The sequence below is a fragment of the Mastacembelus armatus genome, chromosome 3, assembly GCF_900324485.2.
Source record: "Mastacembelus armatus chromosome 3, fMasArm1.2, whole genome shotgun sequence".
NCBI lineage: Eukaryota > Metazoa > Chordata > Actinopteri > Synbranchiformes > Mastacembelidae > Mastacembelus > Mastacembelus armatus.
The window spans coordinates 7,521,104-7,535,315 of record NC_046635.1 but is presented as its reverse complement, the minus strand read 5'-3'; the positions used below and the strand labels follow the sequence as shown (position 1 = coordinate 7,535,315).

The window sequence follows — 14,212 nt, the reverse complement described above, 5'->3', positions numbered from 1 at the left end:
AAATGATAAAATAAGCATTTTTCAACAACATCCAGTCTATTTGCAGAAGTCTTTAATTAGAATAAAATAGCAGATTATTTATTAAAAACTGGAAGCTTCAAAATTAATTTCAGTCTTTCCCCATCACATCTAACCACTGAGCGATTGAATATAATGGAAATATGATGAAATGCAGTAAGGAGGCTTTATCTTTTACTGTCTGCTTAAATATACTGAACCCAGTGAATAGTCAAAAACACGAGCATGTGATACAGTGTGGTATTCAGCCAGCAGAGGGAACCAGCAAGCTAAATCCTGCACTACAATGAATGATTGCTTTTCAACTGTAAGAGGAAGCTCTAACCACAACTTCCCTGTCACCATACTTTCTGTTGTGTTAAAAATGTCTTTGTGCAATCCACAGAGATTTAGAGAAAAGGGGTAAGACTTTACACTGTCCCAAAGCTTACGCCTCTTACACATCCACCCCCCTAAAACCTCTACGCTTTCTTCACGAAGGATTGTTATAGATTTGTCCCCCAAGATCAGAGCATTATCAGCATCAAAAGCATTTAAGATCATTTTTCCATGTCAAGGTAAGGGAAAAACATGCATACAGTAGCTACATGTAGACCATACAGAAATACACACAGACCTGAAATGATTTGTTATTTCTGATCTATAAAACTGGGCAGAGAAAGATTTCCCAGGTAAAATAGGCAACTTAAAACACTTGAGATCTAAAACCTTCCCTCCAGTACAGCACCATTTCTTCCCCCTTTTTTTTTCTAAGATGGCCTACCATAGCCAAGCCCCTCCCATGACAGGGGCCATGAGCCTGGGGGTCTCTGTTTTGTTCTTCCTATAGAGGAGGCCAGGCCACTATTGTCTCTGTGTGACTCTGAGGTCAACTGAACTCGCCTTGGCCGACCACAGCCCATTCAGCTGTGAAGCTTCACACAAGACAAAAAAAAAAAATCTCACAAGAGCAAGGATCACTTCAAGTGAGGGGGTGGGAAGACACACACACATGCACATGGACAACAGCCACACTCGGCAGGGCCTCAGACACCAAAACTACTTTTTCTTATTTTCTTCTAATGTAGTGAGACACAAGAGCTGTGTACAAGAAGTTCAAAATGGGTAAAAGTCTTATTTCAATGACCCAGATGAAATCAGTTGTAGTTTGGTAATTTGAGTTGAGATTGTTTAATAAGTTTCTGCAATGAAAAAAATTAAGTGTGGTTTAAGTTGCCCAAGAATCACTGGTCTATTAAAGGAGACAATTATAGACAGGACTAATGAAGTTATCTTTGACACATTTTCTATTAATTCTCCATTAGACATTTTAACATTTCTTGCTAGAGGGCAAATTGCATTTTGCTGCAGGATAGGAATTAGGCCATCCATGCCAATTCATTTAAAGAACAGCAGGTGCACTGTCGTAAACAGGACATAATTCACTCCAATGTCATCCAGCAAGATGTGGTTAAAAAAAAAGAAGGCGGCCAATTAGCACATTGTTTTCTGTAGTAATTTTGACTAGATGCCTTGTTCAAAGCTCAGCGCACATGTCTTTGAGACACACTAGTCTGGTTTTGTGCTTTCAGACGCAAGAGTGTCCCTAGTGGAGAGAAAGATCATGAAAGCTGACAGGTTGAAAATGTGCAGCATGATGTGGCTGAAAGAGCATGAAACATGTTCACACATCAGTGCTGTGCACAGCATCGCAGGAGAGACTGTGAGACAATTAAATGCCCAGTGTTTTTAGGTTATTTTTTTACCTATACATATAGTTAGCCTGGTTATAGGTAGAATAAACACATTTTTTGATCTGCAAAAATGACACTGCAACTGTAAAACATTTTTATTAGTAAAAATTGTAAAAAATAAATACATAAAATAAAACATGCCATCCTTTTTGTATCCTGTGGACTATTATGACTGTTAAGATCCTTATTTAGTTACAAAATATTCCAGAGAGCTCTGCACTTTCCAATTAACTGTACTGTTCATTTTAGCCATTCAATCTTATAAGACATTGTAAAAAAAACTCATCATTGTGCTGTTAACTGTAGAATGACGGTCAAAATCCCAGGAGCACCATTAGACATCTAATGAAGAGACATGCTTCTTTGGGTAGCGCCTAATTTTCTGTCTCCAACCTACAGAAATTATTCAGACAACTGTTGATAGTTTTATAGTAGTTTCACATCAACCATAGCTGGTGGTTATATTACAGTATTAAAATGTTTAAAAATGATGACTGACTTAAATAGTTCAATAGAAGCTAGACTGAACAGAAAGACTGATTGTGGAATCACTTGAAATTGTTTCACTTTAATGAAAGTCACAAAATCATGATCTCCTTTTCACTGAATGACATTTGAAACAAAGTTCACACAATTCAAAGTTATGAAGAATCTACATTTTGCTCCACACAAGTTTACTATCGGAGTGCTGCCTCGATCTTTTCCCCCCATTTATCAATAAATTAAATTAAATACACATCTATTGTACATCTGAAGCAGCCACATTCAGTGGCAGAGAGAAATAAATTCAAAATAAAAAAACGAAAACAAATTGGCATTGGCTGCACAGTTCAAATCATATCTCACAAAAGTGAACACAACTACTGAAACATCAATTTACTCTGATTGTCTCTTCACTAAGAAAACAAAATGCTTAAACAGCTTTTTGTGTACTTGGTTTAGTGTGCCCCAAACAAAGTCTGTCTATTCTCAGATAAGCTCTCCACATTTCTTCACACACTATAAAATCTACATCCATGGAAGCACTGTGTAATAGACCAGTCTGTGTCTGTCCATAGTGGCACAATGAAATTTATCATTATCACCATGTTAGCAGAAGACTGCATTACAGCAACAAACATTAGACTTTGTAGTAGAGATTGGTGGGAGTCTGGGGTGTTATCTCCTGAACTATGTACACAGGGGGCCCATAGTCGCTGCTCACACGTTCATAGTGACGACAGATCATGCTGTCAGAAGCTCGCAGAGGAAAGACAACATCACTGCGGTCTGAGCCATTGTTGTCACTGCTGATGCTGTCCCGCTTCGGCACAGCCAAAGTGTTGAGTGACACGGAGGCAGACTGCTGGCTATCTGGGACACAGTGACGATGATAGTACCTCCACACCAAGACCAGCACAATTATGATGACCAAAAGGAGAATCACACAGCCAGAGACAGCCCACATGAACAGCGCTGACTCCGAGCCACCACTGCCACTAGGGTTTGTTTGTCCTGTTTCTGAGCCCGTGTCTGTAGCAAGAATTGGAGGACAGACAGAAAAAAGGAAGGACAAAGTGAGAGAAAAATGTAAATCAGGACACGCGACACAGAGATTTAAAAACAATTTCACTCAGTTTATGCCCTGGTACAGCTCTTTCACTATGTGTTAACATGAAAAACGTCAAAGCTGGACACAGGAGAGTAAGTTCTAATCTCTAGTGTCATAGTGGTAAACAGCCTGGTGCCTTTCCATGGCACCGAATGACAATTGAATGGGCCATTTAGTCATTGTTAAAGTTAAAAGTTTGATTACACATTGAAATGTAGTAAATAATATACTGTAATCAGACGATATAGAAATTGTTTCTTGTTTTTTCAAAATACAAAAAGTAAAGTTCATCAGTAAACCTCAAGTGTTATTCTAAAATCTTCTTCAGCAAATCTCATGAAAAGCCCAGTAAAAATACTACTAAATACTAATTCAAAATAGTCCTCAACAAATTAAATATTTAGTCCTGTTTGAGAAACAATTGCTAAAATCTACAGTTCCAAATTGTTTTAGGAATAAATCATTTTGTATATATTTGTGACCTGTTTGTAAAGATCTTCCATAGGAACCAATCAGCTTTGGGCTGATTATCATATATAAGGTAATGACGTCAGAAAGTATTCAAAACCAAACAAACACATTGTTCTATTTTCATGAAGTTTGTTGACAGTACCAATAATATATGATATTACTGGCCTTATGCTTTAGGACAATATTGTAGTTAATGGGTTACCACATGCAAAAGTATAATTATGGTCTCATAATGGTAAAGATTGTAAAGTGGAAGTGAATGTGTAAAAAAAATCTAGGATTCCTCATATTCTCCAGTATTTTTGGTTTGTCTTCATACCAGTTTTACCTTTTATGTCATTCTCTGTCATGGGGGTCTCCTTAGCCTTGGACTTTGGTCGTGTGGGTGGAAATCGGGTTGGGGACTCTTGGAGAGTTGAATGTGGTTCTGAGGAGTCTGCAATATGAAGCAGGACAGTTGAGCAGCGAACATAAATAAAATCACAACACGTGAACATGTCTTCATTTTCACAGTAAAGTGGAGCTCTTGTCATTCCTGTGTAGATAGGGTTGTGTCAAATTGTTCCTGTTGAAACTATAATGGTGTTTATTGAATCATTAAAGTTTGGTCAGCCCCTCAGAATCAAAGCAAGAAGATTTTTTTTCTTTTTGGACACATTATTTTGCATTACAGTCATTTAGGTAACAATGCATCACAGAAGAAGTGAAGAAAGCAACTTTTAGTATAAAAGAAGTTGTGTTCTGAGTCATTATTTTTCTTCATCATGACGCTTTCACTGAAAAACACATTACAAAGTGCAGACACGTTTTCCTGGGGTTTTCCCAAATGGAATTTGGGGAAAAAATAAGAAATCAAAAATATAAAAGTGTATTCCACTTACAATACAATTGAATAATGCCTTTTGTAACTTAGAGTGCTTTGCCAAGTAAAACAAAATAACATCAAATGACATAATTTATGATCTCTGGTTTCAGCCTGGTATTTTAACAGTGGAGATTCAGTTAACCAACCCAGTAATCTATATAAAATATTTATGTAATTAAAGAAAACCATAAGATTAAAAAATACAGCACATTCTTCAAGAATAACCAGTAGTTTCAAATCTGTATGGCCTGTGCCCCCTCATAACAAAGTTTCTATTAGGGGCCCCTCGTCAAGTTTCTGATGTCTATGTTTTGTGAACAGTACCACCAAAGCTTTGCAGTGTTTTGCCTTTTTAAACTTTCCACGGGGTCTCACTGAAAGAACCACTCAAAAAAAAGGAGAAAAAAAAAATCATCCAAAGTCCAATTACCTTTTGTAGGAGCTTGACCCCTATCTTGGATACCACTGGACTAAACTATCTAACTGTATACAGTGCAAAGCAGTTAAAATTAGCTCCATTTTGGCCAACCACCTAATAATGTCAAATAACGTCAAATGTATCAGGAACAGGGATGAAAGAAGCAGTTTTCCTTTGATTTTACTTCTTAAATTTTGCTGTCTGCTGGTCTAGTTCTATACTTTATTTTAGTTTCATATTTCATGCAGGACATTTACTTTTAATGAAGTATTTTTTTACAAGCTTACAAGACCATTATACTTGTACTTAAGTAAAGGATTTGAATATGTTTTCCACAGCTGCTTTTTAAGTCTCTCACAAGTCCCTCGGCTTCATGCAAGCGCAATCCTAATTTGCATGAGTGCAATAAGGTGAGAAGGAAAATTATGCAGAATGGAAAAGAGAGGCAAGAACAAAAATTCACAAATCAAATTTTAAAACAGAAGATTAATATCTCTTGGGTGCCAATGACACTGAGCAACCAAATACAAAGAGGAAATGTATTATACATGCACATAATGTACTGTACTGGACTTTCAGTAGACTACACATAAAAATTTTTTTAAATAATTTATTTATAGGGTTTTAGTCAAGATTTCTATGCATTAATTTCATATTTTGACTTACACATTATTTAACATTTCAGTACGTTCCATTGTTAGTCAGCCAGAAACTGCAATCTGCAAAGTTGTGTCTCACTTCATTAGCATGCATTCACTATTTATGTTAATTAAATGAATTCGCAGCACTTTTACCAGGAATGTACAAATAACCATGTGATTATGAATTCAGTTTTAAAGGCACATTCCATAAATCCAAACCTAAAATGAAAGGTAATAGCACTACAAAAAAAAAACTAAACACAGGACTGGAAACAGGAGTCCTGTCAGTCCAACACTGATTGGCAGGACCTTTAATATATGCAGAGATTAACAAGAGATTACAGTTAAATTTGAGTTATTAATGTTTACATCCAGTAGTGTTTGTAAACACAGCAGGAAAACAACCTCATGTTTGCATTTGTGATCACTTGAGAAACACACAAAATGCTGATTTTTCATCACTAACTCAAACTCTTGAATAATTGATATGAATAATATTTCAGATTTTGCTTTTAAGGTTTTAGCAACACACACAGAAACACAGCATCTCTCCAATTTCTCTGATTCTGTGCAGCTCAATACCAGACCAAAACACATCACATGTCAAAACAGGTACACTATGAATGCTAGTTTTTCATGTAAAAGGTTTCTTGCCTGATAACAATATTGTATTAATAGCTTATGAAATATAAAACTTTTGTGTGAAAATGATTTACATGTGAATATTGTATTATAGACTGATATAACCTCAGGACACTTAAACTCATTGAAGTGAATATGTTGAGAATCTGCTCTACTACATTTTAATCTATATGATAAGAGCACTAAATGATGAAAAAGGACCACCGGCTATTCTGATGTTAATACGAAATAAAAAGATTGGCTGCCACAGCATACGACTGATCATATGCAAGATAATACCAGTGGCCTTAAGCTGCCAGCGGTCTGAATTAGGGTTTTGAGATAATTCATGACAGGAATGTCTCTTCAAGAGAATAAATAGATGAACGAGATTGCATTAGCACTTCATAATTCCAGAGAGGATGTGATATTATTGCATTGCATCACACATTTGTAATTTTTTTTGTTGAGCAGTGTTTGTCAGATATGTCATTGTGTGTGTGTGTGTGTGTGTGTGTGTGTGTGTGTGTGGTTTACTAGAGCATACATAAAAACACAAAGTACTTACTTTGGCCGACTCTCAGCACCAGCTTCATGGATTTGGTTCTACACACTCCTCCATTAGTATTATCCAGACCCTGCAGCACGCCTGTGGAGGTGGCTGATATACAGAGAGAGGTAAACATTACATTGCTTAGGTTTGTATGTCATGTAATCATCATAACAACAGCATCACAAGATTACCAAGCAATGCATAGTTACAGTATGATTTCTTTGCAAACACTTAAGCCAGTTGCTGGATGTTGCATCATTGTATCACTTACGCAGGAAAAAGCAGATGCACATAAAACAAACTGTGACTTTTGCATCTATAATATGTCAGAAAACAATTAAAATGCCCATCACAACTTCCCAGATCCCAGTGTGACATCTTCATGTTGTTTGTTTTGAGCGAAGAACAGTTGAAAACCCAAAGACATTTGGTTCAGTATCCCAAATGACAAATAAAAGCAGAGAATCCTCATATTAGAAAAGCCGCAGCCAAAGATTTTTTGCGTTTTTCCATCATTGATAACTTCAGTGAATAATTCATTATCTGAACGGTTGGTAATTACATTCAGTTGTCAGTTTATTAGGTACACCTAGCTAAAACCGATGCAATAGTTCTGTAATAAAATCCTCCTTTGATGAAGGTGACAATGTTCCCATTTGAATGACTGTTGATTTAACTGTTGTAGCTTGTTGTGCGATACACTTGATGAGAATGAATACAGTACAGTTCAACGGCCACTGCGTGCAATGCTGTTGTTGAACTGGTTAACCAAAGCTCTTAATAAAACAGGTGCTGTAAACAAAATGAATAAATAAAAACAAAACTGAGTCGTTAGCCTTTTTAAAAATGCAGTCATAAGTAAAATACATTCGAAAACACACATACACACACCAAGAACTCTCGTTCACCCCTGTCTCTCCAACACACACACACAGACTTGTTAGCAGCATTTAGGTCAGATAACAACATCTCACAGGCTACAAGCCACGTTGCCATGAAAGCTCCCATCAAATCTGCCTGATGCTGTAAAAGCCTTGTGTGATTTGGGGCATGTAAGCCCTTGGAATCACACTGGCCTGTCAGAGCGAAGTGTGCTGTCAGAGCGTGGCGAGGCGGATGAGGCTACACGGTCAGACTTGTTCTCTATCTCATGCATCACTTGCCACTAAGATGCTGGTTTAACCGACAGCGGTCCAATAACGAGGCCACATTTTTTGACTCTCACGCAAACTGACAAATTGGGAGGGAGCTGAGGATGATGGCTTCCTTTTCACCCTGGAGAAAAAAAGAAACAGTTGCTAGTATAGATTCAAATGCTCTTCCACCTGTAGGAACCAGCAGCTTGTGTCTCAGTTTGACAGATCTTAGGATGTTGCACATGTTTATATGCACTGAGACATACGTGGCTGACAGCTACAGCAGATTTTATCTACACTGACTCACAGGTGATGTAGTAGTCTCTCCCCTTGAGGAACTCCAAACCCCACAGGTTGGGGCTGAACTCCTGAAACTTGAACGTGAATTTGACATCTCGGTGAGGCTTGTCACAGTTCAGCAAGGGTGTGTCTGTCTTGTCAATGGTGCAGCTCTCCATCTGACTTCGAGAGACGAGGTACACTCTGTAGAACTCCTCCTTTCCTGAGGAAACGTCTGCCCGGGGACACACAATGTCCATCTTGTCTCCTATCTGAGGATACAGGACCAGACCTTGACCCAGAGCAAATCTGTGTGGAAGAGGGAGACAGGACAATAACTCTTTGTTTGAACTAATGAACCACAACATGGCATTATCTGATGAATGAAGAATTAGAAAACAGAATAGTGAAGAAGGTCAAAACCCAAAGATATTCCGTTTTAAAACGGAAAAGATTAGTTTTTTGTTTTTTTTTTGAGTTTAGAGGCTCTAAAAAAAAGTTAGACCGCAACAATAATAAGTGAGTAATTGTTGAGTCATTAAAAAAAAATCTTGTCAAAAATCCCAGAGTCTCAGCTTCTCAGAATTTCTGCTTCCTTTTGTCTCATACTAAACTGAATTTTTTCGGATGTGTAAATGGAACAAATCAACCTGGAGAGCTCACTGTGGGCTATTGGGATTTGTGAAGTTAAGTGCACTTAACATCCTACAGATCAAATAATGAATTGACTCATGTAGAGAATATTTCATCCATTCAATTTCAAATGATGTGCCACAGAGAAAAGCTCTACCTCCATATACTGTAGAAGTTAGAACACAGAGCTGTTTGACATTTCTCCTTTGCTCAAACCTCAAAATGATCTTTTGCTTTTCTTTCAACCAAATATTCTGAACAATTAATCAACTAGTTGTATCTCCAGCTTTTGATTAAAATGTTTGCTTCTCGCCTATGTGCCTTTATCTATTAGGTTACACTTCATGCTCAAACCAGCAGCACAAAGTTCAATCCATCCATCCAGCGTGAAACTGATTTATCCACCTACTTTGTATTGGAGCTACTCCAGTGGATGGCCTCCAGAGTGACGGCACGACATGAGCAAACGATGGCCAGCAGGATCACGGCACAGCAGCTCCGTGTGCTTCTCCCCATCACGGGCATAAATCGCAGCGGCTCGGTATCATAAAACAGAGTGGAAACAAGTTAAAATCTGTTGCCTGTGCATGTCCCCAGTGGCTCCAGGTGAGCGCAGAGGACACATTCCTGAGTGAAATCCCACCAAGTTGCGAAGCTTCCTCCTGCAATTCAATGAAAATTTCCACATTGTGCGTAATTGGCTCGAAAATCATTCGTGTGACGAAATCCATGTATTGAGGACAGAGATCGTGCGGGGTATTTAGTGATCAGCTGACCGACCGATCCGCCCATACACAGGCTCCTGCGTATGGGCGACCGGGGCTGTTGGCACATTTTTTTTTCTCTCACTCATGGAAAACGTTCTATTTCTTTGATAGAAATAAAAAAAGAAAAGAAGGAGTTGGTCTTATCCTCTCAATACTTTGGACAGATCAGTCTGGAAAAATATCGTTTAAACTCGAATTTTAGTCATAACTTCCTATTTTTACCCCAAGAGGCGTATTTTAATATATAATAAACACCTCTGTGAGCTCACGTTTAATTATAGCAACTATTTTATTTATAGGTGAACAATTTCTTTTTCTGTTAAAATTGGTTTTTCCTCATCTGAATTAACAGTCTCAGGAAAAACTGTTAAATCCCTGAAGACAAATTTATAATTTGGGGTTATATAAATAAATGTGACTTTACTTGACTGACAGTTTATGATGTAATTGGTATTTTATGAGGAAAGCTGTGATTTGTACACAGGATAAAGTTATTTATATGGCTAAATATCTCAATAACGCTAAAGAGTATTTCACAGAGGTGTCATTAATTCTACCATTTTTGGACATTGTTAAACACACACACACACACACACACACACACACACACACACACACACACACAGACAGGCACACACATACAAATTTTTTTAGGATTTTAGGTCAATCCTATCAGGCCTACAAAAAGAACCAAAATAATTCAGGATTTCAAGTCTTCTCCATGAAATTTAAAAGCATGAGGCATGAGAGGACAGCTTTCACTGACCATGCACTTTGCGGTTTCTCCTCTTCAGCGAAAAAAATTGTTGGTGACTAAAAGAAAAAGAAGTGAAAGCTGTGACTCAGTGATCACCTCAAATAACTACTCAACCCAGGACTAAGCAGTGAATGAGATCAGGTCATAGAGATGACCATCTACTCCTTAATGTTGTGCACACTACTCAAATAAAAAATGGTAGAGTGTTTAGTGTTCAGTGGCCCCAAAGATGCAGTATGGTTTGTAGGAAGCAAACATCCTGAAATCCATGTTTTATTATTTTGTTTTTTTTTTTATCTCAATATGGATCAATTCGTTTCAAACCAACAGTGGATGGATGGGTGGATTTTCTTTAAAATCCTGTGTATTCTGCATTTAAGGAGCCAAAGCTGTAATCTCCTCATTTTCAGTGAATCTGAACTAATGACAAAGTGGTTTAAAAGATTACACGGGGCTTCTGTCACAAGACTAAAGCAGCACAAATGACAGCTGCACTGCACAGAAATGTATGTGTTTCTGGTGGAAGCAAACTGGGCTGCATGCGTTCAAAGTGCTCACAACATTTTTCGTATTTATAATTCATTTAAACCTTGAGTTTTGTTTACATGGATGACACAGAGAAAGTAGATGTAAAGATATTTTCCCACAGAATTAGACAGATCAAACTTTCACTTTTACTAAAACAAACTTCAGACACACAAACTTCAGATGTTTATAATTTATTTGAATGTCATGTGTTCGGATGCCACAAATACAAGGGAGATTCCCATTATAACAGATTCAGGTCACACAGGGTGAATTCACCTGTTGTTTGCACTTTCCAACTAACCAACAAATCAAAAACAAAAGGCAATGAGAGAATGTGCAATAATAATCATAGTTATTTAACAAAACAAATCTTTCCATGTCTTTGGTTAAACAATGAAGTTAATGGTTTTAAATTGTCAGTAGATGAACTGTGAAATTTTGTTTGTGTGTATTATGTTTGGAGGAGCCAATTTACCCAGGATAGCGAATAGAGGAAAATTATGATCTTTTTATCTAATTTCAGTCACCATGACCTAAAGATTCAATGTGATCGTCAGTTTTTCACAAGGACTTTTTCATCCTTGTGAGAATGCATTTATTGTCACATTATCATCAGTGGTTAATTTAGTTTGTGAAAATGTAAAAGAACAATCATTTGGTTTTTTAGAAAGAATTTACAGGTTCTAAGTGTCAAAATAGTGTTTGCAGTATTTTATATAGAATACTAACATATTCCTTTATAGTATGGTCCAGTTCAGAAGGTTTAAAGCCCGTGTTTATGCAGAAAGCAGTTTAATTGTTTTGAGTGAAAAGAGCATTTTGCCCTCAATATGTGGACACTATTTTTTCCTTCGCTGAACCTGTTGGTCTGTGATGTGCATTCAGCTCACTGTCTGTTTAGTTTTGGGTGACCAACCAGACCTTCTCTGGTTTATGGAGCTATGCTGCATCTATTCAGTGGAAAACAAAGACACCAAAGAAAAGCCAGTTCATCAGGGTCTCAGAACTGGTCTAATCAGATTTTTAAAAAACCTACAAGAGTGTTTACAAAAGAATGCCATGACTGCAGTATCTTGACAGCTTCAAGGAAAATGTCTAATGGCCAGTGACACAATGTGCATGTGTCTTAACAGTAAGTCCGTAGCTACAGGAATCATATTCCACAGTTGTAATGATGAGTCCTTCAGACCAGTACCAGCGGTCTCCAGTTAGTTGTTTGTGAGATCTCCCAAAGTGAAGCTAATGCTAACATGTTAGGTGTCTGGTAATGAACAACCCCTATCACGATTAGCATTAACCTCAATCTGGGACTAGTTTTGGTGGCAGTGTGATTCTCACATGCTTACCTCGTTTTTAGCTTGTTACCATACTGTTGAAAATGTCCTGCAGGGGGTGACAAAAGCACTGATCAGACTGAATCTCATTTACACATTACACAACTGAACTAGCTATACATTTGTTACATAAGATAATGTAGATGAAACACTCATGGTGTTGTTTGAATTTGTGGTAACCCAGGCTACTGTTATGACACCAACGAGTTTAAGTAACAGTTTACCAGGCAACTGTTTCTCATCAAATAAAACAAAAACACTCTGATTAGATGCTTTGCATATATTTCAAAAACACATTTTGAAGGAATGTCTGTGATGGCAGTTCATGATTGATCAGAACAGTGTTCACTATCTAAACTTGGACTTTATTGACACAATAAACAAAAGTTGCAGTTGTTTTAAATAATGTTGCCCTATGTGTTGTGTTGGATATGCTGGCTTTAATATATCTATTAATGTAACTTTTTATTTCCATAAATTGTTCACATGGCTTTTTTGTAAGAGATGTTGATCTCAGTGTGACAACATGTTTAAATAACATTTAACTAACAGCCTAATGAATTAGGAAACAAACATTACTGCACACTGAGTAGTTTGAACCCAAATACTCTCCTCTCTCATCTGTATATTTTTTAATGAATAACTTAGGTTTCAAGTTTAATGATTTAGTTCTATTTTAAAGACTTCTCCATTTATATGGTACCTCTTGTAATTTCAGCCTGACACGTCTGGTATCAGTAAGTCTGAAATATATTTCTGCAGGCTTGAACCTCTGTGGGGTTGACGAGTGGAGACTCCTGAAGTAAATCAAGTTTTACAAGACTGAAGAAGTTCAAGAGAAGCTGGAACTACCAGTAAAGTTCGGAACTATTATTTCTCTCCAGAGACATTCTGAACAATAACAGGACGCACCAGGTGCTGTTATATGTCGACTCTGGTTTAGACTCAAGATACTAATATGAGTTGTTTTCAGGAAGTAAGTTTGTGTGCATGCCGTATAATGATAAGTATGTAGTTACTGACCTGTCTCCACATCGACACTTCCTCTTTCAGCAACTGGTGCTTCTCTCTTTTCTGACTTCTCTCCACCCTCTGTATCTGCCTCTCTCTCTCCTGTTGAGCATTTAACCAAAATGTGGGTTTACATCTCATTTATACAGTGGCATGAGTCATGTAAAATCCCCTTATAACCGAATGACTATATGAATAAGAACATCACGCAACAAATTTCAGTAAGATGTCATTTATCTTTTATGTAAATTCTACCTACAGAAGAAATCTATTCATTTCTTGGATTTTAACAGGTTATTTACAGTTATGCCAACTATGATGATGATATATGTTGATGTTTATATAAAGATAATGGCAGTTTGACATCAGAATTTAAAAAGTCATTATATTTTCAAATGTGTAACAAGTTAAAGATCTGACAGGAAAATAAGCACAATGCATGGATGCGGTTGAATCTCCTACTTCTGTTGTATCATAGTTTGAACAAACCCTCTGGCTCTGGAACAAACTGTCAAAAACTTTTTAACAGTATCTCAGTTTTTAAAGACACTACATGGTAAATAAAGAGGTTTTAAATACACAGAGTTCGTATCTTATACTTCAAGTGGTATCTGAAGAAATAAGCCTGAAGCCATAACCCAAATCCGTACGACATGTTAATTCTTTAAATATGTACTGCATGTTAAGTGACATAGAAAAAAGTCTTTATTGTGTCTAGTTTGATTATACTTTATGTAGCCACTTTTACATATTCAAAACATAAGCCTTTAGAATGAGGCATGGAGCTGGGACATGCTATAAGTCTACAGCTCTGCTGGCAGCTTTTGAGGATATACCTGGAGACATGGTGCTTCGA

General features: G+C 37.1%; 1 protein-coding gene across 1 annotated transcript; it reads right to left on the bottom strand.

Moving 5' to 3' along the window:
- Positions 1-1,963: 1,963 nt before the first annotated feature.
- Positions 1,964-9,725, bottom strand: LOC113138267 (ephrin-B2a-like). Its single transcript, XM_026320585.1, has 5 exons — positions 9,369-9,725; positions 8,355-8,635; positions 6,927-7,019; positions 4,142-4,249; positions 1,964-3,263 (listed from the first exon to the last, which is right to left on the bottom strand). The coding sequence occupies exons 1-5, from the start codon at positions 9,482-9,484 to the stop codon at positions 2,872-2,874; spliced, it is 990 nt and encodes a 329-aa protein (XP_026176370.1). The 5' UTR covers positions 9,485-9,725; the 3' UTR covers positions 1,964-2,871.
- Positions 9,726-14,212: the final 4,487 nt, after the last annotated feature.